Below are 24,425 nucleotides of genomic sequence, written 5' to 3' on the forward strand. Positions count from 1 at the left end.
TAACTCGCAGTTTAGTTTTGTTCAATGATGATAATGTTTAAGGTTCACTCGTCTTATATGGAATGCTTTACATTGAGACTGAGAGAGACCGAGAGTACTAGAATATAGTTCAGAACCTGTCTTGTCTCTGCAAATGCAATCTCCTTAAAGTCTGACATCAATATCAGATGTAATTCAAGTACCAGCCTATAATCAATTAATCATTGGTTAGCAGGTTACAAATATTACAACGTACTGTCTAACCGACTTGCTCTACTTATGACTGATTCAACACTCACTGTATGAAGAACAAAATTGGCTACCTCTATTTCTCTCTATATCAAACAACATTGTTATAACAATATATGGTACAAACAAATTGGTAAAAATAAATTTACTACTTTTAAGATGAAAAAAAAGGCTTAGTTGGTGGAATTCTAGTTATCTCAAATAATACTGCCATACTACAGCTAATAAAGCCACCAATGCAACCTTGAAAATTAGCTTAGTATTAGTTGTTGATGAAGAAGAGGCCGTGGAGTTCTGATCCTGCTCCACTGGTTTTCCCCTCAATCTAGCAAACAACTTTTGCCACAGCTGATGAAGCCTGCTACTCTTCCTCTTGGCTGTTATTTATATTCAGAAGATATCGTCAGTGAAAGGAGAGAAAAAAGCAAATTGAGCACATTTTGTGAGTTAAAATCATCTCTGATGCTTAACAAATGCTATCGGATGCGTTGCAAAATAATCATAGATAAAGGGGGTTTGTATGTCTTCAAGGAAGAATAAGAAAACTTGACACGGACAAAGAAGTAACTCATGCCAACTTCAGAGTGGAAAAGAAAGGAGATTAGTAAGCACAAATAATCTAATTGCAGAGAAATGTGATTACAGCTTCAACCACCCATTTGCTTTAGATAGGTTGACTAGGAAAATAGAGAGTAGGATCTTCATTACCCTACTCTAATAATCAGGGTGTGACAATGGAATAGTCATAGTTCCGTCGACCCCCTTCTCATTTCATTCTTAAATACTAATGTTCAGCCCAGCATCACTATGATGGCTAAATATGCCCAAGATAAAGAAAGGAGAAGCTCATTCTCAAAGATATGCAGCTATTTCTCATGGCATATCTCAATTGATGCTCAATCCAATGTAACTATGATGGCCAAATAAGCCCAAGCTAAAACGAAGAAAAAAAAAAAAGGTAACTTATGGCCCATTTGGTAGGTAGTAATAAATGGCGGTAATGGGGATAAATGTTAGTGTAATTTTGCAAGAAAAGTATCATCCCAATGTTCATACTAATTTAACCCCCATCCCCAAACTTGTGTTATCATAAATTTTCATTACCTCCCAATAACACCCTTCGAATAGTTGTAAATGGCAATGAAAATTTATGAAGAAAAAGAGATACCTTGGGGTGAACTATCATTACCATAGGCACAAGGCTCTAACCAAATTACATACAAATTATTTCTTATTACCAGTTTACTGTTTACCACCATCTGTTACCAACCTACCAAACAGACCATTAGTAATCAGCAATCACACTACACTTGACCTCCTTTAAAGAAACAGCACAAGAATCTGAGGCGTTTACAGACTTACAGTCCTTACAGGCTTAGAGCTGAAATGAACAAATTACAGATATACACCGTATATATATATGAAAAAAAATGTTGTGTCCACTTATCCATCCAATTTTCTTCTTATTCTTCATGAATCGTAAATTCTATTCAGGAAGGGAGGGGGAGGGATATCTTCCGTAGCTTAGAAACTCAATAACAGGTAGAAATCACGTCCATCATAGAAAACAGTATCTTTATCAAGAAATTATAGCCAAGCAATTACGTAGTATATAATTACCTCTTTCTTCCAACAGTCTTTCCTCTTCACCAACACGCTTCCTCAGTACATTGAGCAGGGATCCAAAATATAGAGCAAATACTGTACAAGTAATTGTGATAACATTGTAAGGCATGCTGAAGTCTGGGGTAGTTAATGGCACGAGCAATACTTCTGTATAAGCCAGAGCAGGACTTCTCTTCTGCATTAAAAGGGAACAACCAGATGAACAAACTAAAATCAAATTCAATCGAAAAGAGAATAAAATAAAGGCATAAAACTGATAGGAGAGAGTACTAAAGAGTTTTGGACTACCTGCAATTTTGATAATATAGGAGAGACGTTTGAATCTTCAGCAAAGCTTAAGCTTGAATGGAAATCAGGAAAGCTAATTAGAGCTGAAGGAATATCAAAACCTTGATTGGCATCTGGAGGATATTCATCTATGTGCAGAAATCCCTGGACATACATACAATCATATATCATTAATCATGTAGCAGAAAACTCAGAAATCTAGACAACCAATAATGTTAAGCCTACAAACAACGCAACCAATAACGTTAAGCCTACCAAAAGCTACACCACAAAAACAGAGTTTCTCTAAAAACTGAAGAAACATATCAATGGTTTTCAATGCTTATCAACTATGTAAAAGAAACATTCAGGATGGACTCTTCAGCCATAGAAACATGTGAAACACTGGCCAATATTTCCTCGTTTTTTTAGTTGGTCCACTTTCCTCTGAGCTGTTTAGAAATTATGGTCCCATTTCTCTATGAAGTAAACTATAGTTTAAATTACAAAGTAAATGCATGCCCTTACCTTTTGCCCCTATCTCTCTCTCTCTTACTTTTTGGTACATCACATATTCACATACACACATAGCCTTTGTAGTAATAAGAGCCTTTGTAGTAATAAGCTACCCTTGCCCCCACCACCGTTTAAAGTGTCAAAAACATATGGAACACCTAAAATGGAGGAAGTATATAACAGTATGTCACAAACAACCTCTGTTGCAAAATTATGACATGGGGAAAGATAAGCCGGCAACAGTTGAAATGATTGCAATCAAGTGCAAATTGCTCGGCTAAATGCAGATAGTGATTTAAAAAATTAAGTAGGGTAAAACACTAGAACACAATGCGAGTACTTCATGATATCTCCATCTAGAGGCCATATTTTCGCCTTCAAATGAAATTAATGATCTGCCATCAAGCCCGTCACAAATGATGAATTAATCTGCTAATTTTTCCCAAGTTGTGTTTTCTTCTCAACCGTTGAAGATGAAGACTTCAGAGTTCTGGGAGCTTTTGATAAAATTTTCACGTCAAGTAGGTAAGTTGATTCCCGAGAGGAAGACAATGCAATTTGGAGAAGTTTAAGCAAATTTTATAGACTTAGGTTTACAAATATATCAATATGATTCAGAATTATATGAAGTTTCATCAAGACACTAAGTGCTTCCAGTTTCTGGGACCAAATTCCAGTAATTGAGCTTAGTGCATACAGCCATAAAAATCTGCCAAAGGTCATGCTACCAAATTCCAGTAATTGAGCTAAGTGCATACAACCATAAAAGTCTGCCAATGGTAATGCTATTTAGAAATTGCTACAGGTACAGAGGTACTTTTGTTTATAGAGGGTAGTAAACGAAATCACAAATCGAGCTCTATGAATTTGGCTATTTTGTATAAAGGATCCATACTCAATTGGCAAGCAAATTATGCCAAGGCAACACAGCGATATTTTCCTATGATAAAGTGCCTTTGAAGACAGATCCAATTAATACAATTCGTGTATTAGTGTTACATGGAGAGAGATACATGCACAAGTTGACTACACCCCGTTCATCATTTTATGCACTTAAATTGGTTATTGTAAGCTCTGATGTCTGCTTCCACTAGAATTGACAAAGAGAAATCCATGGGAACTCTATTTCAATATACCTAGCAATAATAGAATAACACAAAACACATAAAGCATTTCAGGCATACCTTATCAAAGTCCAAAGAAAGTGCAGCTGACTTCATGCTGCAAGGAAATGTCAATGCCAGCTCCAATGCCCCAGGGGAAACCTTGTCTTCAGAAGGGGATACCCGCATTTTTCTGGTGATGTTAGCAGCAGGATGGACTTGACCATTGATATATATCTGTAATGTATGATAATACACCTTAACATACCAAGGAACAACTTGGAAAACATTGATGTGCAAGTAGCAACTGTCCTCAGAAGAACCAGTTCCCACCAAACTCTGATGGTGACCAGCAGAATTTAAAGATATAACTATAGCACCCCTTTCATTCCCACTTCCCATCAAGAATCTATTGGCAAGTAATGGTGCTTGGGAAGATGACCAAATCACAGGAAGTTTCCAAGTTAGTGCCAAATCAAATGGTTTAGCATCAGCAAATTTCTCGATAGAGAACACATAAAGAACAGATGAATCCTCATTTTGTAAATTATCAGCTTCTCTGATCACCTTATCTGGGATAGAAGACAATTCAAACGCTAGGTTAGAGCTGGAACTTTCAGAAGCTGCAAAATCAGGATTAATTCCCTTAATTCTCAGTTCAGAGACAAGGTCTCTGTCAAGGTGAAGGAAAATGTTGCTAGATTTGGCAAGAACACAATTTCTGTTGACTTTCCTTCCAAATACTGTGCTTAAAGACCAATTTGGTTGCATTACAGAGCCAGTACTGTCACTCTTAGCCCAACTTAGACTTCCAGGATGGAGAACAACAGTTAGTGTTTGTTCAAGTTCGATTTCTGAATTACTAGTATCTAAATCAAAGCCACTGGAAACCAAGTGCAGCCGCTGAGAATGGTAAAATCCACGATATATAGATGGCCTATCCATCAGCTCAGCAAGACCAGCCTTGTCTCGACAGGGCAGTAACTTTAGCCATGGAGTCAGGTTCTCCGTACAAACAGCTTCACGGGGCAATGTGCCATACCTCAAATTGCCTGCAGATGCCCGAAATCCCCAGTCGGGCGCAGAATAAGTAGTTGAGGACTCCAGGAAGTTGATGGAAGAACAAAATAGACCCGAAAGAGTGTGAGTCAAATTTTTCCATAAAGCATCAACCTGAGATGGTGGAGAGTCAAAAATTGCCCACAATTCAACTCCAGGAGGTTTTGCATTACTACTTGAAATAGGATCAAACCCACCCCAACGTTCATAGTTCCAACGACCCTGAGTGAAAGACAGTTCCATTTCCTTGATTTGAAATTTGTGGACCTAGTCAAACAACACAGTTGTAACACTCAATCAATACTGAATATTAACAGATTTTCAGCAAGGACATACTTTAAATGATTGAGATAATTATAGGGAGTATATCACCATTGTCAAAATATGAAGGGAAAAAAGGATACAAAACACAAACAACAAACTTCTTACTCCTAAACAAGTGTACCCTTGACAACTTCCATTATAATCAACCAAAGTCTAGGAGCACAAGTTGTAGTAGATCTACTACATGTATTCCACTTTAAAAGTACATTTGTTAAACATTAATGGGTCACAAACAAAACATTCTCAAGAGGGACAATATTGTTATAGAAGGGTGAGAAAAAGGAAAACCAAGATCTTTCTATATCAAGATAATTAATGACTGGGACGTGGAATAGGAGCACACGGAGCATCTCGCAACATAAGAAATATAATGTTAATATCTTTGTTCAAATGCATGGATAATATATGTGAATATTACCCTGTTGAAATTATCTCAAGGAATCAAACATAATCGCAATAATTTAGTGGCTTAATGTTAGATTACACCTTCCAGTCCCATAATTGAGTTTCAGCCTAAAGCACCATAGCATATCATAAAGCTATCCATCAAACTAGTTGTCGAAACAAGTTAAGATGATCAACGTCTCCAACAGTCTAAAACACTTAAATCAGACAAAAAAAAATAAAAAAATCATCAGCCAATTAGTGCTCCCTCCAAGAGGGAATAATGAATCTGCATTGCTTCACTGATTATGAGTAAAGCAATCATAAATCCCATTCAATCAGCCATTAAAATGATTTACAGATTAAAACTTGCGTCTGGTGAACTTAAATATACAAGAAAAGCAAAATATGTAAACACAGAATACGTCAGGTATAAATGCATTGCTATTAATGAATTTCTGCTCAAGAACTTACAAATACCTATTAATTTCAAAACCTAAAAACACATATCACTATTTCAGCCATCCCAAGCATGGAAACTGACCAATCCTCATAGAATGGACAAAAACGGTACACATTTCCACAACCGGTGATCCGTCTTCTACATAGACAATCTTCTGCACTGGTGATTTTACCACAGCAGGATTCTACATAGTCCCCGCTATAAATCCGTCTAATAAAATGATCCTATTTCTTCAACATACCAACTAAGAATGGCAGCTATTCAGCTAATGTCACTATTAGCATTACAGCAGTAGTAAACTAGCAAATGCAGTAACAGTCAACAATGTTATAGGAAGCTAAACAAAGAAACATTCAACATCAGCGGAAAATCAATTACACCGATTGACGCATAATTTTGTCTTAATTTCCAAACTAACACCAATTCGATGAGTATATCCAATACTTATACTAAATCAAAATGGTAATTTGTTGCACATTTCAGTCAATGAAATTCAATCATTATCAAACTAACACTAATCAACAGAATAATTGAGTGAAGCTACAATCAACACTAAAAATAAACCCTAAAATTGACCAAAATATAAAATAAAATTCATAATAACAAGGTCTTCCGAAATTAAATAGAAGAGGATGAAGAAGAACATACAAGCTGATAAATAGCCATAGGAAAGAGATGGAGATGGTATCCGCCATAGTAGGAGGAGAAATTAGCCTTAGTATTGAAGTGAAAATGCGCTAGAACTTTCCGATCGGGCAACGGTTTCAGTAGCAGTTCTTCATTGAACTCCTCCTTTTGTGCTTCTTTGTTACTGGAAGCGAATTGGAAGGCGGAGACGATGAAGCAGCATAGAATTAGGAGAGAGAAAATCCATGACTTCGCCATTGATGAGTTCTTGTTAGGAGCTGTTAAGTGTGTGCGAGGGAAGACGACGACGATGGTGAAGCCATCTCAAAGTTCAGCCTACTGCGATCCGTCAATAAACAAGGATTTTTTTTTTTTGGAAAATTTGCCAATTACTACCGCGTATTAATGCATATTTGAAAATTACTACCGCGAAATAAAAAACTTGTGACTTACTACCGTAAAAACTTCAAAAAAATTTGCGATTACTACCAATCTCCATTTTAAGTCGTTTATGACGTCATTAACCCACGTTAAACCCATGGTTAACATATTTAACCACCTAAAAATAAAAGAAAAATAAAAAAAGGTCTAACCCATGGTTAACCCCCCCAACTAACATAACTAAACCTCACTCTTTTCCCCCAATTTAGAAAACTGAGCAACTTAGAAATTTCTCTAAATTGCTGATCTTTCTCGAAATTGAAGACTAATACCTCGAAGGTGTCCTCAAATCGATTCAGGTAAATTCTCAATTTGTTTAATTTCGCTCTCAAACGTGTTGTTTAATTGTGTTAGAATTCTAGGGTTTAACGACATTTCTGGAATTCGCAATTTAGGGTTTTGGAGTGCAATTTTGATTGACAAATTTAGGGGTATTGTATACTTCTTTGAATTAAACTAAGATTTAAAGATAATAAGTGATAAAAGTTTATGTTTTTGTTGTTGACTCAACAGGGAGATGTTTAGGGGGGCAAGGTGGAGGGTTGGAAATGCAATGTGGGTTGAACACTTCAATTATGAAGTCCTGGACCAAAGAAAACCCTGGTAGGAGGTTTGTAGCTTGTCCAGACTTTGATGCGGACAACAATACAAGAGGCTGCAAATATTTTGTGTGGTATGAGAGAGAAAGAGGAGGGAAATTGAATTGGGTAGTTGGGGGGGTTAACCATGGGTTAGGCCTTTTTTTATTTTTCTTTTATTTTTAGGTGGTTAAATAGGTTAACCATGGGTTTAACGTGGGTTAGTGACGTCATAAACGATTTAAAATGGAGATTGGTAGTAATCGCAAATTTTTTGAAGTTTTTACGGTAGTAAGTCACAAGTTTTTTATTTCACGGTAATAATTTTCAAATACGCATTAATACGCGGTAGTAATTGGCAAATTTTCCTTTTTTTTTATTTTTTATTTTTTTTGAAAATTACATTTGTACAATTTTTTTTTTTTTTAAGAAACAATTTTTTTTTTTTGGGTTAAAGTTAAAGGAGAAAGACTCTACCATACTTTAAGATCTTGTTCTCATCAGATTATTTTCAGTTCAGCTCTAATAAGTTCAGTTCAGTTCAGCTCCTAATTTCCTTCTCTCATAAAATATTCATTTTAGTTCAATTCAGATCCAATAAGTTCAATTCAGTTCACTTCAGCTCATTTCAGTCAATGAGAACAGGCCCTAACCCTCAAAGTTATTTTAGTTTGATATTTGTGGGTCAAACACTTTTTGTGTGAAAAATAACCTACAGAGTGTGACAATTGTGACTTTTTTTTTACTCTAATAATTCATCCATACAAGTCTACAAAGTTTGACCGACACATTAACAAATGCTTTAACTTAAGGAATTAATAACATAATCGCTAGCTACCTGCAATCTTGATTATATGAATGAAACCTTTGAATCTTAACATCTTACGTGAATGAAATTTTATGTTGCATTTCTAGAACATGACATCTATAAGTGTATAATCACTGAGCTTATTATACACTATCACATTATATCTCATTACAAATTCATTAGTAATAACTTAATAAGCTCTATTCAATCAATTTCAACCCGTACATGGCATAGGCCAAAGAATTGGTGATGACGTTATTTTATATCGATCCTTTTTTAAATTTATTATTGTTGAGAGCACTCGGGAGGAGTAACGGGATGATTTTGCTTGTCAGTACAATAATCATAAGTAACATAACGATGCTTGACAACATTATAGGCTTCTTGTTCAGTAGGATCTAATTCCCAATATCTTTTGTTATTCCACCAATATTTATCAGAATTGCAAGGCTCAATTGTCCCACTATTTTTATCAATTTGGCACCCATCAATATTGAAACCCTTGAAATATGCCCTAAATGGTTCATGGTTCCAATCAACCTTGGTCTGTCCTCCATCTGTTGCCCAATCAGATCCATCCCATATACTTGCTTCTATCTTCATTGGTTTAGATGGGTATCTCACTCCAATGTTTATGTTGTTTTTGAAATATCTTATTGGTATATTGTCTGCAAAAAAACTAATTTGGAATACAAATTATATATAATTCATTTATATATACATCATAATCATTTAGTATGTTAACTTTATTTCAAACAATCAGTGCTTCAATAAATCTTACCCTTTAATATTTAAATGTTTAAATGTTGTTTCTAATTTGGCGGTAATTGTCTCACAAAAAAGTTAAAAGTAGTCAAAGAATGAACAACATTTACATTTGAATAGAGTGATATGTATAACGTTACTCCATACATAAATCTAGATCAGTTAATGACAAATATTTTTGTTTTTAACTTAAAAAATTCATGTAAAATATATGAGGTAGTGTTGACGTGTAGAATTGTGGAAATTTAGTGTACTGTAATAATTATAAAAATTGTTGTATGCTCGTTACATACAAGTATAATCTCATCAACAAAATGTATAATAAAGTTTAATAATCTTAGTAAATTATTATTTAAAAATAAAATAAGATGTAGTTAATTTTTTAAATGAGGAAAAAAAGGCGATGAAAGGGCATGAAGCAATGGTAATTGACCCTGTAATTGGGAATGTAGCTCCGCCAATGCATGCAAGATATATATGATCACATATATGGTTTGATTTTGTATTTTTTTTTTTAAACCATCTACAAATCACGAAGTTTAAGTCAGTCGACAATATGAATTTTTAATTAGTAAGTGACATTGTAGTGATTATAACCATCCACAAATCGCAAAGTTTAATTAAATACAGTTAGCTAGCAATATATATATATTATATATATATATATATATATATATATATATATATATATATATATATATATATATATATATATATATATATATATATATATATATATATATATATATATATATATATATATATATATATATATATATATATATATATATATATATATATATATTTAATTAGTAGGTGACATATATTTTGTCATGCATGTTCAATTAACTAGCTTTTCCTAAACTCCTAGAATAGAAGTACATACTTACACAATGTGATGTTGGTTCCAAAGGATCTTATAAGTGTGAAAATCAGCAGTAGGATCAAACCAAAGATGAATCCTATGCTCCCTATTTCCTATCCCTTGTGCAAATACATTAGTCTGCAATGTGTAGGGTTTCCCTTCTCTGTTCCCCAAGAACTCGAAGTCTAGCTCATCGCGACTACCATCTTCGACTGATGTTAACTACATATTAATCAGTCATTCATTTAAATGAGTTAGTTTAAGTGAAATTTCATTAATTAAGAAAGTGAATTAGTTAATCAAAGCAAAATAATTAATGATTAGTATGTAATAATACATAAAATGCTGTAACAACTCCTCCAGAGTCTTTATCTGGCAATTTTATTTGCATGGTAAAGAACCCTGATCCATAACTCTGCTTTGATTCGAACCCAGTACCTGCAGCATCATATAGTAGTTTCAATTATACATTGTACTCCATATAAAATAAGGTTAATTATCACTGCAAATGTTACTATGATGTAATAATACAAGCTAATTATGATTGTTACACGAGTGAAGCCATCGATCTTATACATAGGTTTCCTTGATCGATCTCCAAAATACGTAATAAGTCACATATATAAGTAATTAACACATTGAGAGCTTACAATAAGACATTGCAACGTAAAATTGTCATGCTAGTATATATTTCAGAATAAAATGAACCTGATGATTTATCTAGGTAGATTTGAACTTCCGATGCATGGTTCTCCACATGAGTATATCCCCAAATGACACCATAATTCTCATCAAAAATAGGCTCACTACTAATTCTACTTGTAATTTCACTAATAAAGAGCGCAATTAAAACAAGTTTACAGATCATAATATATGAAGCCATATGTAGAACCTAATTGTTCAAGCTAAGTGATTATAAAAAAATTTCAAAGATTTTTTTTTATAATTTTTTTTTTTTTTGGAAAAGATTTTTCTATATAATTAAATTATAAGTTAATAGATGGTGGTTGTATATATGTATGGAACTTGTTTGAATATTACATGCATGTATAGACGTCATCTTAAAGCAAGAAGAGTGTGAACCTTAATTCTGCCACCTTCATTTCCCCACACGTAAAACACTAGAGTACATATATACCCATATCTTTCCCATAAAAATAGTTACATCAAATTATTCAAAATAGTAGCTTGAAAATAACTAAAACTAAAGTCCCCTAACTCTTTTTACCTCTATCTATTAAGAGACATTGCATGCTCAAGAGTCGTTACATATTGTATCTATTACTATATTTCTTGTCTAGTCAATTTTTTTTAGGTTTGGACGTTTGGTGAATGAAGAAAATAGTCAAAATATTTGGGGGTCCAAGATGAATTTTCATTGGGGGCAATGAGATGTGATGTTTTAATTTTGTTATGATGGATTTTGACTTAAGATTCGTTCGTTTGATCTTAATTTAATTTAATTTAATTGATTTTTTTTTTAAAAAAAAAAAATAGTTAAATCATTTCAGATTAAATAAGTTTAAAACATTTAAAGAAAATAAGTTGAGATAAAATAAAATATATATATTCAGATAAAATAAATTGTTCATATAAAATATAATAAGTTTATTTAAAATAATTAGTGATAGAATTTTGTAGGGTCATATTTATGTATTTTGCAATAAGTTTAATTTTATATATTGTCATTAGTTTTTTTCATAAAAGATGTTATTAAATACGATAAATGTGTTTGATGAGGAGTTATTGAACAACAAAATAACCAAACAAACTGCTACCGTATTGTATTTCACAATTTCAACATCAAATAGATTGACCTCTAACTTGCTAACATTGGAGCTGCAGTGGGGGGTTGATTAATTTGGGTGGGACCTTTATTAGTATGAAGTTGAGATTAATCTCGCGATTAAATTAGCATGAAAGGCCTCGAAATTGTTGTTCATTCAAATGCACAATATGGACCTCTTACTACGGGTGTTCCGCCATTGTTAAATATTACGGAGGATGATGGAGGAGGCAGTAAATGAAGGGAATGGATAGTTGGGGGGTTGATTAATTTGACTGGGAACTTTAGTCATAGACATTATTGTCGACTTCCTCTAAAAAAAAATTAATCAATGTCACTTTAGATTAATAAGAAGATGCCACATCATATGTTTTTTTTTTTTTTTTTTTTTTTTTGAAATAATAATGTCATGTTATACATAACCTGTTGTAGCATGTCATTTTCTAAAAGGGTCCAGTTATATGCTCAAGGTTTATTTTTATTTTACTAAAAAGTGTTATAATCTATCTAAGCTACATTATAACAACCTAAATATGCATGCACTAATAATTATTTTTGATGTTGTTATATGACAAATACGCGTATAACTTGTAAGAATATCATCAGCATGATGATTATGATCATTGTGTGTGTGGGTGTGTGTGTTATATATATATAATATATATATATATATATATATATATATATATATATATATATATATATATATATATATATATATATATATATATATATATATATATTGACAGGCTTGATCAGTAGCTTACTTTCATTCAAGTATGAACGTAAGAGGAGACAAGCTTAGAATAATTATTGTCTGTCATCAAACTTTGACAACTGTATTCTATTTAACCAGTATATATAGGGGAATTCTACTATGGTCAGCTTCATTATGACCATCACTAATTTGCCTATTTTTTTTCCTTTTTTGTAAAATCTGGTCAATCCCCTTTTTTACAATAATTTTTTCTATTTTTATTTCTTTTTCAATCCTTCAAAATTCTTTTTTTTTTCGAAAATATTTTATTAAATTTAGTTTTTGATGAAGTACAAAAATAAGATTAAATTACAAAAATCAAAATCAAAGATTGTTCTTCGTTGTTCTTCAAGCTTTTTGAATGTTTTTCGAGTTCCTTCATCTATGGATGAATTTCACCACAAATTATTGATTTGTGTCCCTTAGAGTTAATTGCGCATCGTTGGGTATTCAAAATATGGCCAACCAGATCTAAACAGCAAATTCGAAACTTTAATATATCCCAATTCCGAGTTCTGGCGAATTTGGGATTGTTGTTAAATTCTTGAATAATTGTTTTTGAATGTAGAATATTCATCAATTGATGAAAATCGCTGATTTTATGCAATTGAATTAAAAAATTTTAAGGACACATATCATTAATTAGTGGTTAAATTCATCTATAGATGAAGAACATTAAAGAAGCTTGAAGAACAACGAAGAACACTGAAGAACAAATTTTGATTTTTATTTTTTAAATTTAATCTTATTTTTGGATAATTAAAAAATGATTTTAATAAAGGCCCTGTTCGGTGAAAAGCTTAAAGCTGAAAGCCAGCTGGATCTGATTGTGTTAGCTGATTTTGACTAGCTGATTGTATAAAAGTGTTTGGTAAATAGCTGGTTGTTTTAAGCTGATTGAGTATGTATGTAAAATGACCAATAAACTAATTATGGGGTAGATAGCTCATAAAGGATTTTAAAGTAAATGAGGGTATAAGTGTCATTTCATCATAATAATTGAATAAGCTATTTGAAAAAGCTCCTTTTAGGAGCTTTTTGTAAAAGAGCTTATTTAGTGGAATAAGCTTTCCACCAAACACTTTATGTTGGCTTATTTAATAGTCAATAAGCTAATTTTGCTCAAATAAGCTGGTTACCAAACACAGCCAAAATAATTTCAAAAAATTAAAATAGAAAAATAAAAGAAATTAAAATAGAAAAAAATTAAAAACAAGGTTTGACCAACTATTTAAGGAAGGAAAAATTAGCCAATCATATTCAAGTATATAGTGATGGTCATAATAAAGCTGACCATATTAGAATTTTTAGTATATATATGTGTTTATGAACGTGCAATGATATGTTCAAATAAACAGAGTTAATTGACCCAGTCACTCAACTCTTGTAAAATCTTATATATAACTAAAATATGAAAAATCAATTAAAGTACTTCACATGAAAAAACAATATGCGAGTTATGTAAATTTAAAGTACACAAACTCATATTAGTCAATAAATATGTATATATGTAATATATGTATTTTAATATATGTGTAATATATGTATTATTTTGAATGAAGTTTTGAATTTGTAATTGATGATTTATGATTTATAAAATTAATAATAAATTTGTAGTTTAATATATCTAAATATTTAATTCATTATTATTTTGAATAGCAAGTATATACATTCATGTTTAATCAACAGTGGTTTTAATTGATTTGAACTCACTAGAAAAGATAACTAACTTTGTCCTATTAAAGAGATTCAGGTTATAGTAATTATGCAATCAAAATTCTTTTGCACATAAAATATAATTATAGGTTTGTTTTTTTTTTTTATGCGCACGCTCATGAGGGGCTAGGCCCCAATTTGCTCTTTATAATATGTATTTATTTAATTATATATAATATGATTTTAGAGGTATTTAAATAAAATTCAGCTCTCCACAACAAGGGGTTCTCTTCTTCTTCTTCTCTTACCTGGACGGTCATTGGGTTAGCATTCTTATGCAATTTGATTGGGATGTAGTATATCTTTAATCTCCAAATTAAAAATTATAAAGTAGTATATTAATCGTGCGGCTTATTATATGCACAAAGTACTCTTACGACTGTAGTTAAAGTCATGTGTGTAGAACATAAGATAAGAACATTTGTCTTGTCTTTCACATTGATTAAATGTTAATATGTATACCAAAGTATTCTAGGTTAAACTAGGAAGATATGCATTAAATAATATACAAAAATTATTACATAAACAAATTAATATTTTCATAATATATCACATGTATTAAAGCTATACAACTGCAATTTATGGGTAAAGTTAAAAAGGTGGCATCAAATAAAAAACCATAAAACAAATTATGGATAAATCATAAATTGAAAGATTAATTTCGTTACATAAGTTAGGGTCTATTTGTTTTAATTTTTTTATTTTAGAAAAAATAATTTTAGGTTCAGTATAAATAGCGTACTTCAAATAAAATAAGTTAAGATAACATAAAGTAAGTTTAGAATATTTAAATATAATAAGTCTAGACAAAATAAATAAAACATGATAAAATTAAATAAGTTCAAAAAATAAAAAAATTAAATAAACCAAACAAGTCTTAAACTATTGAAAAACTGATCTTAGATCTTTATTGTTTTTCGTTCAAAAAAAAAAAAAAAAAAAAAGAGATGTTTGTTGCTTTACTTAGAAACAACTTTAAATAGGCAACTTGTTACTTAAGTGGGTAAAAAAAATTGAAATATGCAAAAATAGTAAAAAAATTTGGCTTAGGCCTTGTTCTTTAAACCTTTTTTTTTTTTTTTTCCTGCAAAAATTTGCTCTGTTCTACTACGTCTTGCTATGTTGCCTCAATCTTCTCTGCTCTGCTGAGATCTGTTATGCTTTTTCATAAGCTAAAAAAAGGGCATTAGTCCATTATAGAGTACTATGTATCACTTTTTTGTTTTCAGTTTTGTAGAAAATTGAAAACAAAACTATGGAAACTACCAAGAACCGAGAATAATTTTTGTTGTAAGTTTTCAAAGTCTACATGATTAATTATATTTTAAATATGTCAAAATTTTAGTTCATGATCTTATTTAAGTCATTTTGACATTTAAATACGAAGTAAAACCAAATGATAAATGAGCCCTCATATACTCCCTTCGTTTTTAAATATCTGTTCCATTTTTCTTTTCCGATCGTTTTTAAATACTTGCTCCATTTCTTTATTTAGAAAACTTTTACAATATTTAATTAATTTCTCTCACCTAGTAGACCCATCATGAATCATATTCTATTAATTTCATATTCTCTCTCTCAGGGGCGGAGCTATAGGGGGGGCTGGCAGGGATCCGGCCCCTGCAGCCCAATCTCGCAGCCCTTATTTTTTTAATTGGGTCCCTGTAAACTTTTGTGTTATATACTATTCAACTCCTTTATATTAAATAAGTTTGCTCTTGGTTTAGTGGTAAGTCTTTGGAATTTTACACAAGGGATGCAAGGTTCGAGCCTTCAAAGAGCAAAAAACTGGTTTTTTTTTATTTTTTTATTTTTTTATTTTTTACAATATAACTTTCGTGACTTAGAGACTTTTCATTTTCCAGACTTTTCATTGTTCGCATACTTGATAGTTCATCCTCTACTTTTAAAAAATTTTCCCTCTACTAATTACTTAAACTTTCTTCAATTTCTCTTTTAATTTGCTCCCCCACTAATTTAGTTAACCTTTCTTCAATTTCTCTTCAATATCAAAATTCAATTTTTTATATTCAAACCAATTCTCAAGAGGATTCTAATTTCAACCCTAGAAATTCACCTTAATTGAATTGGTATTTTTTTTTTTTTTTAATTCTTCCTTAATTTGAACTAGTTTCATTCATAATTGTTGTTTTGGTATGATGTATGAGACTTTTTTCTGTAAATTTTGTGAGGAATTTGTTTGATTAATGACTTTGCCCCCTTTTTTTAGGTCTTTAATAATGCTCAATTGCTTATACTACTAAATTATTTTCCAGTAATTCTATACATAATTGAATAATTGATTATAATCTTGCAAGGTTTAACAACAATGATAAGTGATAAATTAATTGATAATGTTGTATGTGAAATTGAGTATTTTATAAAGTATAAACAAGTAGTAGTATTGTAGTAATGTAGTATGTAGTTGCGTAAAAAAAAAAAATGTAGTATGTAGAATACTAGAATGTAGTATGTAGTTGCTGATTGCAATAGTACAGAGCAAATTAATTGATAATGACAATTGGTAAAATGTATTGTATTAATTATTGATTGTTTTTTTTTTTTTGGTTGATATGCCTATGTTAAGGTTAAATTATGAAGACAAGAACATTGGATTTTTGAAGTATTGATTTTTGAAGTATATTTTGAATATATATTTTTGGTTTTAAATTTTTTTGGTCGGTTGGCCCCCGTGGATTTAAAATCCTGGCCACGCCCCTGCTCTCTCCTCCAATTCTCTCCACTACTTTTGCTTTTTACCATTTTTTATTTTTCCACCTACCCCACTACCTCCATATTTTATTACATTCTTCAATTTCTCCTAAAACTCCGTGCATGAAGAAATGAAGCAAGTATTTAAAAACGGAGGGAGTATATAATTTAGATACTCCCTCCGTCCCCGAAAGAACGACCCATTTGGGTTGATTTCGCGGGTATTAAGAAACTTAATTTGCAAGTACAAATGTATGGGAAAACATAAGTCAACAATAATTTGCAATTAATACCTAGAGAGATGACACAAAGATCTGAAAAAATACAAGGGTAAAATAGGGAGAAGGAGTTACATGACAAAAATATTTGAGGATATATTGGTAATTTTGTGATTTTAATAGATGTTGGGAAAAACAAATAGATCATTCTTTTTGAGACTAAAATTAGGCCAAATGAATTGTTCTTTCAAGGATAAAGGGAGTATAAACTTTTTTTCAAACCTATGAAGCGTATATAAGTTTTATTTCAACTCAAAAGTGCAAATGAGTTTTAGAACGATCCTGTAAATCGTTCATTTTGTAAAGACTACTTGCCAAATTAAGGCATGTCGTTTAAGCATATCAAACACTAATCATGTTAATCTTTTTGTTAATTCCACGTAATTAATAGAAGAGCTCATCAACTGAATAAAATATAGCGGGTGACCAAAATTCTCGGTCTCAAAATCAGTTGACATGTTCTAATCATTTCTCTATCCATTTTCCTTCATTTTTTTTCTCTCTTTATTTCTTCATACATTTAATTTTCTTAGATCATAATTGATTAATAGTTCAAGAATTATAATTCCAGGTAAATATAAGCATACAATACTTTTGATTTGTTGTTTAAAATTGCTGATTTTACATGTGATTTTTGTCATTAATTTCACAATTTTCATCAATTGTAATGTTAATTTTTATCAAATTTAAATTTGTGGGGGTTTACAGAAGGTGAGAATATGGAGTATGATGTTCGTGATCTCTACCCCTTGACAAGTCTGCAAATTGGGTAAGATTTCTCGTATCAGAATCATTTTGATTCGTTAAATGTCACATTTCTTTGGATTTTTGTTATTTTGATTTCTAAATGTGTAAATAATTGACATTTGACAAGCCTATATATTTTTGATTGAATGTCAGTTTTATTTTATTTGCGGAAAGATGAAATTTGGAGTTATTTAGCTTGTTAGCTTGGAATTTGTAAGCTTGAAAGTTTCTTACAATTGTAGCACCACGCGTCAATACAGCCCTCTCACAATCTTCGCCAATTTAGAGGGAAATTTAGACACATGTGCGGTAACGGCCTCGTTTAAGCTGTTTAGATACATGCAATTTTTAGTTTAAAAAGGAGTAGGATCATGATCGGGCCTTAACTTTCACGGTTTTTTTAGTCCTCTTTAAGGGGGAGGGGGGACGCTTGGAACTTAGAAGAAGGGTAAGGGGTCACCCAAAAGGACACAAGTACCAGGTACCACCGGGTTGTAGGTTACAATGCTTTGTCTAGTACACATGCAGATGAAAGGTTAAGAAAAACTTTGTGTTTACATATGGGGTAACACACTAACACAAGGTATATAATGCTCCTATGAGGTGCTTAATTGTAGCCATAATTTGATAGTAACTAGAATTCGATTAAAAAAAATCGTACTCCTTCAAATCCCAAATAAAGTCTCATTTGCCTTTTGCTCATGCTTTTAGGAAGGTAAATAGAATAATACTCGGTGAGGTAGTGGGGATAGTTAATTGAAAGTGGATATAAAATATAAGATAGTGGGGTTTGATTGATTAAAAGTGAATAAATAAACAAATATAAAGGTGAAATAAAACTTTTATTTAAAGACAAAAGCTTTAGTAAAATGAGACTTTTATTTAGGGACGGACAAAGTATGAAAATATTTCACATTAACTTATAGACTTATAGTGAGAACAAGGTTTATAGTGAGAACAAGGTTACCTTGTGTTATTATAGAATCTAGTGGTGATTTACTCGTAGCTTTATTGTGTTTTCTGTGGGGTAACCATGTAATGTCTCAAGCTCTATAGTGTAAGACTTGTTCAGGGTGTTATTTTTCTAAGTGAAAACTATGTTCTAACCAAAGAAAAGTAAAAACTACAAAATTAGGTGTTTAAAGCATATGGTTGTTTTATTGTTCTAAATTTCAGGATGCTGCATTTTGTGTGCATGAATCTTGTTCAAGGCTAAACAGGAAAGAATGACACAATCTAAGTATCTTGGAAGATGCATTATGAAATGATTATTAACTTTGTCTAAGGACTTTATCTTGTTAATGACCCTGTTCAAAAAAAAAAAAAAAAAAAAATCTTGTTAATGACAGGGATGTACAATCTTATCTTTCACAAGCATATCTGTTTTTTGCAATCTATAGTCACAAGTTCTTGATCCTAGTCGATAATCATTCCTGGCGGATGAATAATAATCACTCCAAATCCACCCACCTAAGGGAGTTGTTTGCCACTAAGGTCATTGCCTTCCTTTACATAAGATTTACTCTATTATTTTTTCACTCTATTATTTGGGTGTATGGTGCTCATTGTGGTTTTTGCATTAACACAGTACAGGACGTCACCCTTCAAAAACTCTAGGGCTTTGTTAAGGCGTGTCAGTGCACGCTACAAAGATAACTCGATTTCTTCAAATGATGAGAGGAAGAAATTGTACAGGTGGGTGTCTGTTGTCAATTCTCAAAGATGGAGAGCACAAGCTTTTTTCTCTTTGGTGGATTTACATGTAGCTTTACATGGCTTCATAGTGTTTGAAGTTTATTGGAAGGATATTCGTGGCATCAACTACTTCAGTGAGCTTCAGGTACTCCATGCTAAAATGGTCATCAACATTAGATTTCCCGCAAATCTGCATTTGAGTAGAATTTTTTGTGTGGTTGTATTATGCTTACTTAAAAGATGCAAAATAATCTTAACATTCTACTTACTAAACTAGTGAAATCACACTTTTGCTGCCAGTCAGACATATCAATGGCTTTTGAGGTAAAATCAATGAGAAAATGGGATTTTCACAGCATTGACCAAGCTTCTAGTTGTATCCAAACATGGTTCTCAGGATCACAATCAGAGATTGAATCGTTGTGGAAGTGTCTAATGTCCCTCGACGATAAAGTTCCTTCACAATCTCCACAAAAAGTAAGAATTTCTTTTAACGATTTGCTCATAGGACATGGAAAGCATACCAAGAGTTCGTCAATTGATGATTATTTTGATGTCAGAGAATGCGCCCATCAGGGTACTGATCCTGATCTTTGTTGTGAGCATAAGCTTCCTGAGAAACAAAATGAGCAGAAAACACCAAGAAGACAACAGGATACAGATATTGAACCTGTGCATTATAAGGACACTCTACTGAAATTCTATTTTGATGACAGGGACCTTCCTTTTACATTGAAAAGAATAATAACTTCTGATCTAAGACTTCTAACTTTGCTCGAGTCAGGCCTTCCTTCATGGGTTGTCTTCCTTCAGTCATATCCTTTATTCTGCAAAGTTTATCGACCTTGGATGAGGCCTCTAGTGAGAACGCTTTATATATTAATCTCTCTTGTTACTTGTGTGATTGGATTTTACGATCTATACAAGAATGTTCCGGTGTTGAAGGCTGCTGCATCACGTATTTGTGGGCCATTGTTTATTTGGATAGAGGACTGGGATATGATTTCCAGAGTCAGATATCTAGGAACAATGTTGTTCATTCAGAATTTTGAGAAAGCAATGCGATGGTCTCTCAAAATTGGTCAAGTCTTGAAACTGCTGTTGTTGCTACTAACAAAACCGTTGATGGAACCACTACAGGACCTAGTGGAATTCACTTCACCTCTATGGATTCTACTGTGTGAAGCAGGATCAGATTTTTACAGCATGGTGTCATTTGCTTTGATTTCCTTATGTAGTCTAGTTGTTGACCTATTTGAGCTTCTACTCTCTCCATTCCAGCTTCTGTACACTTACATTGTAATTATAGGTATGCTCCCTCTCCTATCAAACCACATGCTCTAATTTTTCAAATTATTCTTGCTATTTAGGGCTGTTATTGAGTTTCCATAGTTTCTCCTGCATGATCCCCAATCCCAAGCATCAGCTCATGTATTTGCCTTTGTAGTTCGTATAAAGGATTAGCTTGATTAGCATCCTGAGGACTGCAATATGATTAATATCATATTTTCTTACTTTTTATTGGCAACCAATGTTTTCTGGCACTCTCTTCTACCTATTACACTAATACACTCTCCCTCCAGTCCTCCACCATGGTCGTACTTTCTAATTTGGAGCAGCATAATGTTATGGATTACATTCGTGTTGTTTAAAATGTCTTATCTGTTTTCTGGCCAATTGGCTAACATGATTTGCTTAGAGGCCATTGATTCAAAATAAAAATTGCTGACCCTGCTAGTTGTTCAAAAGGCTACTGGTACTTGGGTATGATTTGTGTTATATTATAGAATAATGATGGATCAATCCATATCAACTGCAAAATTTGCATTCCATTTGTTATACACTCAGATGATCAAACTACCTCTAGGTACACCAAACCCTCAGATGAGCAACAACATTGCTTATCACAAACAATTTTGGCGAGTCTGATTAACATATCTTATTGAAACGTAGGAAAATTTCTCTGAAACCCATATTAGGCACTCAACACGTAACTGAAAATTTTACCTTTATGCGCTGTTTCTGCTCATATATTTTGTTGCCAAAATGCCAAGTACGTGTTTGTTATTTCCAGATGATCTGATTAATTTTATAATTTATCCACCTTTCAACTTCTTTTGGCTTGCAGTTTCATTTTTTAGTCCTATTTTTGCCTCCGTTTGGGATCTTTGTCAAGTTCCACTCCAGATGTGTTCTCCCATGGGAAATCATGCCGCCTCTTTCTTTAGTAGCATGTACAAGGATCTTCAAGAGATGCTGACGTTCATAGTGCGCAAAGCAACTGAGGTTGGTCATTTGGCTACCCAGTTATCTAAAGCAAAGCCAGCCACAACGGAAGTTTCCATGTGGAGTTCTCTGTGGAAAGATCTGTTTTCAAAGGTAGGTTGATCAATTGCCTATTTATATATATACAGTTGAGAGGTCAAGTTTGATGAATTTTGGAAATGGCAATTGTTTGAGAATGACTCCATCTTGCAGGTGTTTCGGTCTCTCCGTAGTATTTCATATGGATTAATTGCATTCTTGGATTCATGCAACCGACATAGACTTAGGTGTGTTCCTATTCTCCTTTCAGTATATCTCTAACACCTTTCCCCTATAAATGCAAAATATTGTAAGAGGACTTAAATAGTTAAATTACATGGCAACATCTCGTAACCAAATCTGGTAATAAGTGGAGCTTTTATGGGATATCCAGCTTTTCAGCATTTATTTCTGAAGATTCCACAAGCTGTTTAGTTATCTGCTTTGATCTCATATTAATGCCATAATTTTGTCAATGCTGTGGAACTGCAGCACATCTAACCACCTCAGTGAATACATAAGGCGTATGTCTGAACTATTATCATCAGGATTGAAAGCTTCTCAGCGAGCGCTTCCATCATCAGGACTGAAAGCTTCTCAGCAAGCACTTGCTGAGGAAGGCTGTCAACAGGTAATTGCTCTATGCATTTCCAGAATCAACTTAATTTAGATTTAGAAAGCTGTCATGCTCTACATTGCTGTTATTTGCATTAATAATATGGAGTACAAATATGAGCCAGTACAAATGTTGAGCAACCTAATAATATGGAGTACACCAGTACACCACAGAGTTAAGCCAATTTATTACCACTTATCTGCTTGGTGATCACTTAATGTGGAGAATTCCAAATCTTGCTTAAAAAACGGAAAGACAAGCCAACTATGCTCCTAGGACAAACTCAGTGTTCTTAACTTGAATTATGTTTTGATTGTGAATTATGATTTTGAAGTCTAAGCTGTCACGAGAATCAAAAGTTTAAGAATATGTTGAGAAATCTTTTAAAGTTCTAATGATGTTTAGAAAACTAAAACCATGCTGACTGCTTTCAATTTAGTAAACTGAGAGCATGTAGAAGTTCTTTTTACAAAGCATATTATATTCTTATTCTTCGTGCATGTTTCATGTTTCATTTGACACATTTCACCAACATTATTAACTATTCCTGAAATCTTCTTACAGCAAATTCCTGAAATTCACGAGCACTTCGATTGAACAGAATATTGGTTATCTCTCCTGTACAAATGTTGATGAATATACATCTCATCTACCGAGCTAACCTATGTACCGTTGTCATTTGTCTAATTACGAACTAATTCCATGTCTAATTCTTTGTACAGAGAATTGGTAATATTGTTTGGTATTACCCCCCAAGTTGTAATATATACTAGTGAGTAGTGACTGGCTATATCGTGAGCAGTGTCTCCACATATTAGAAAATATGGTCAGACATCTTATATGCTGCAGTCTGTATCTCTAGTAGTGAAGGCCTTGTTTAGTAAGCAAAATATGTTCTTGTGTTGCAATTGCTCATTATACAGGAAGAGCTATTGAGTCTTTTCTCCAAAAACTGGCAAAGAAATTCATGATTGTATTAACCAAGCATATTGAGACATTAGTCCTAGAATATGTGATTACTGTATTATTACGAATGTTTTGTTGAGATTGCAACAAAAAACAAATGTTATGTTGAGATGTCCAATGTCATACATCATTACATCTACAAAATTACTAAAGAGCTCAGATTATATCTACAAAACATTAGTCCCCTAACACAATTGGGGGCTACGTGCCAGCCCAATATTGAAGGGGGTTTACCAGGACGAAGAGCTTAGCAAATGCCTAATGGGTTGTAATTTGTGAGATTGTAATATGCCATGCGCTAATTTCTGGAATGACTAAAACAACTCGATCGAGTATACATTTTCAAGTAAATATCAAGCTAAATTAATTATTAATAATATTGATCTATGGTAATGCTTGTATACAATTCAATATATCAGTATCTATTATTGGACATGAGCAACATGAATTCCATGGAGTATATTAATATGTTTACAAAGAGAACTCGCAATGGAAAGCTTTAGCATTTAACTTTAGAAGTCCAAGACAAGGTTCCAACCATTTAAACTTATATTTTTGAAAGAAAAATAAATTGAAACGCAAAACTTGTGTGCTGCTATCAATTTAGTTTACTATATTAGAAACTTAGAACTAGTAGTCTAGTGCTTATCTGAGCTTGAAATAGATTTTGACAAGAACACATTTGTAAGAGTTGTAACCGCAATCATATACTCGAAAAATAAATAAATTTCAAAATTAGGGTAATATTCAGATTTCAAAAAAACAATTAAAATAAAAAAAATCGCGCGGAATTC

At 32.4% G+C, this 24,425-nt stretch overlaps 3 protein-coding genes across 3 annotated transcripts; 1 reads left to right on the top strand and 2 right to left on the bottom strand.

The window, feature by feature from the left end:
• Nucleotides 1-169: 169 nt before the first annotated feature.
• LOC145571973 (uncharacterized) lies at nucleotides 170-6,985 on the bottom strand. The gene is made up of 5 exons (XM_081630987.1): nucleotides 6,619-6,985; nucleotides 3,822-5,066; nucleotides 2,143-2,286; nucleotides 1,849-2,029; nucleotides 170-605 (listed from the first exon to the last, which is right to left on the bottom strand). Exons 1-5 carry the CDS (start codon nucleotides 6,853-6,855, stop codon nucleotides 421-423), a joined length of 1,992 nt encoding a protein of 663 aa, XP_081487113.1. The 5' UTR covers nucleotides 6,856-6,985; the 3' UTR covers nucleotides 170-420.
• A 1,724-nt stretch (nucleotides 6,986-8,709) lies between these two features.
• Nucleotides 8,710-10,937, bottom strand: LOC145570846 (xyloglucan endotransglucosylase/hydrolase protein 3-like). Its single transcript, XM_081629971.1, has 4 exons — nucleotides 10,763-10,937; nucleotides 10,392-10,492; nucleotides 10,080-10,276; nucleotides 8,710-9,103 (listed from the first exon to the last, which is right to left on the bottom strand). Exons 1-4 carry the CDS (start codon nucleotides 10,935-10,937, stop codon nucleotides 8,710-8,712), a joined length of 867 nt encoding a protein of 288 aa, XP_081486097.1.
• Nucleotides 10,938-19,091: 8,154 nt separating this feature from the next.
• On the top strand, nucleotides 19,092-23,612 carry LOC145571974 (uncharacterized). Its single transcript, XM_081630989.1, has 6 exons — nucleotides 19,092-19,890; nucleotides 20,046-21,054; nucleotides 21,874-22,124; nucleotides 22,224-22,297; nucleotides 22,542-22,680; nucleotides 23,230-23,612. The coding sequence occupies exons 1-6, from the start codon at nucleotides 19,606-19,608 to the stop codon at nucleotides 23,260-23,262; spliced, it is 1,791 nt and encodes a 596-aa protein (XP_081487115.1). The 5' UTR covers nucleotides 19,092-19,605; the 3' UTR covers nucleotides 23,263-23,612.
• Nucleotides 23,613-24,425: the final 813 nt, after the last annotated feature.

The sequence above is a fragment of the Chenopodium album genome, chromosome 12, assembly GCF_948465745.1.
Source record: "Chenopodium album chromosome 12, dcCheAlbu1.1, whole genome shotgun sequence".
Lineage (NCBI taxonomy): Eukaryota > Viridiplantae > Streptophyta > Magnoliopsida > Caryophyllales > Amaranthaceae > Chenopodium > Chenopodium album.

What these genes read in the sequence shown, in the direction of transcription:
- LOC145571973 (XM_081630987.1), bottom strand. Translation starts at nt 6,855, where the DNA reads ATGGCGAAGTCATGGATTTTCTCTCTCCTAATTCTATGCTGCTTCATC. An exon ending in CTATATTATCAAAATTGCAG is followed by an intron (nt 2,030 to 2,142) that starts GTAGTCCAAAAC and finishes CTTTTAATGCAG; the next exon opens with AAGAGAAGTCCTGCTCTGGC. An exon ending in AAGACTGTTGGAAGAAAGAG is followed by an intron (nt 606 to 1,848) that starts GTAATTATATAC and finishes TATAAATAACAG; the next exon opens with CCAAGAGGAAGAGTAGCAGG.
- LOC145570846 (XM_081629971.1), bottom strand. Translation starts at nt 10,937, where the DNA reads ATGGCTTCATATATTATGATCTGTAAACTTGTTTTAATTGCGCTCTTT. An exon ending in GAGTTGTTACAGCATTTTAT is followed by an intron (nt 10,277 to 10,391) that starts GTATTATTACAT and finishes ATTAATATGTAG; the next exon opens with TTAACATCAGTCGAAGATGG. An exon ending in TGGAACCAACATCACATTGT is followed by an intron (nt 9,104 to 10,079) that starts GTAAGTATGTAC and finishes ATTCCAAATTAG; the next exon opens with TTTTTTTGCAGACAATATAC.
- LOC145571974 (XM_081630989.1), top strand. Translation starts at nt 19,606, where the DNA reads ATGGTGCTCATTGTGGTTTTTGCATTAACACAGTACAGGACGTCACCC. An exon ending in ACTACTTCAGTGAGCTTCAG is followed by an intron (nt 19,891 to 20,045) that starts GTACTCCATGCT and finishes TTTTGCTGCCAG; the next exon opens with TCAGACATATCAATGGCTTT. An exon ending in CTGAGGAAGGCTGTCAACAG is followed by an intron (nt 22,681 to 23,229) that starts GTAATTGCTCTA and finishes ATCTTCTTACAG; the next exon opens with CAAATTCCTGAAATTCACGA.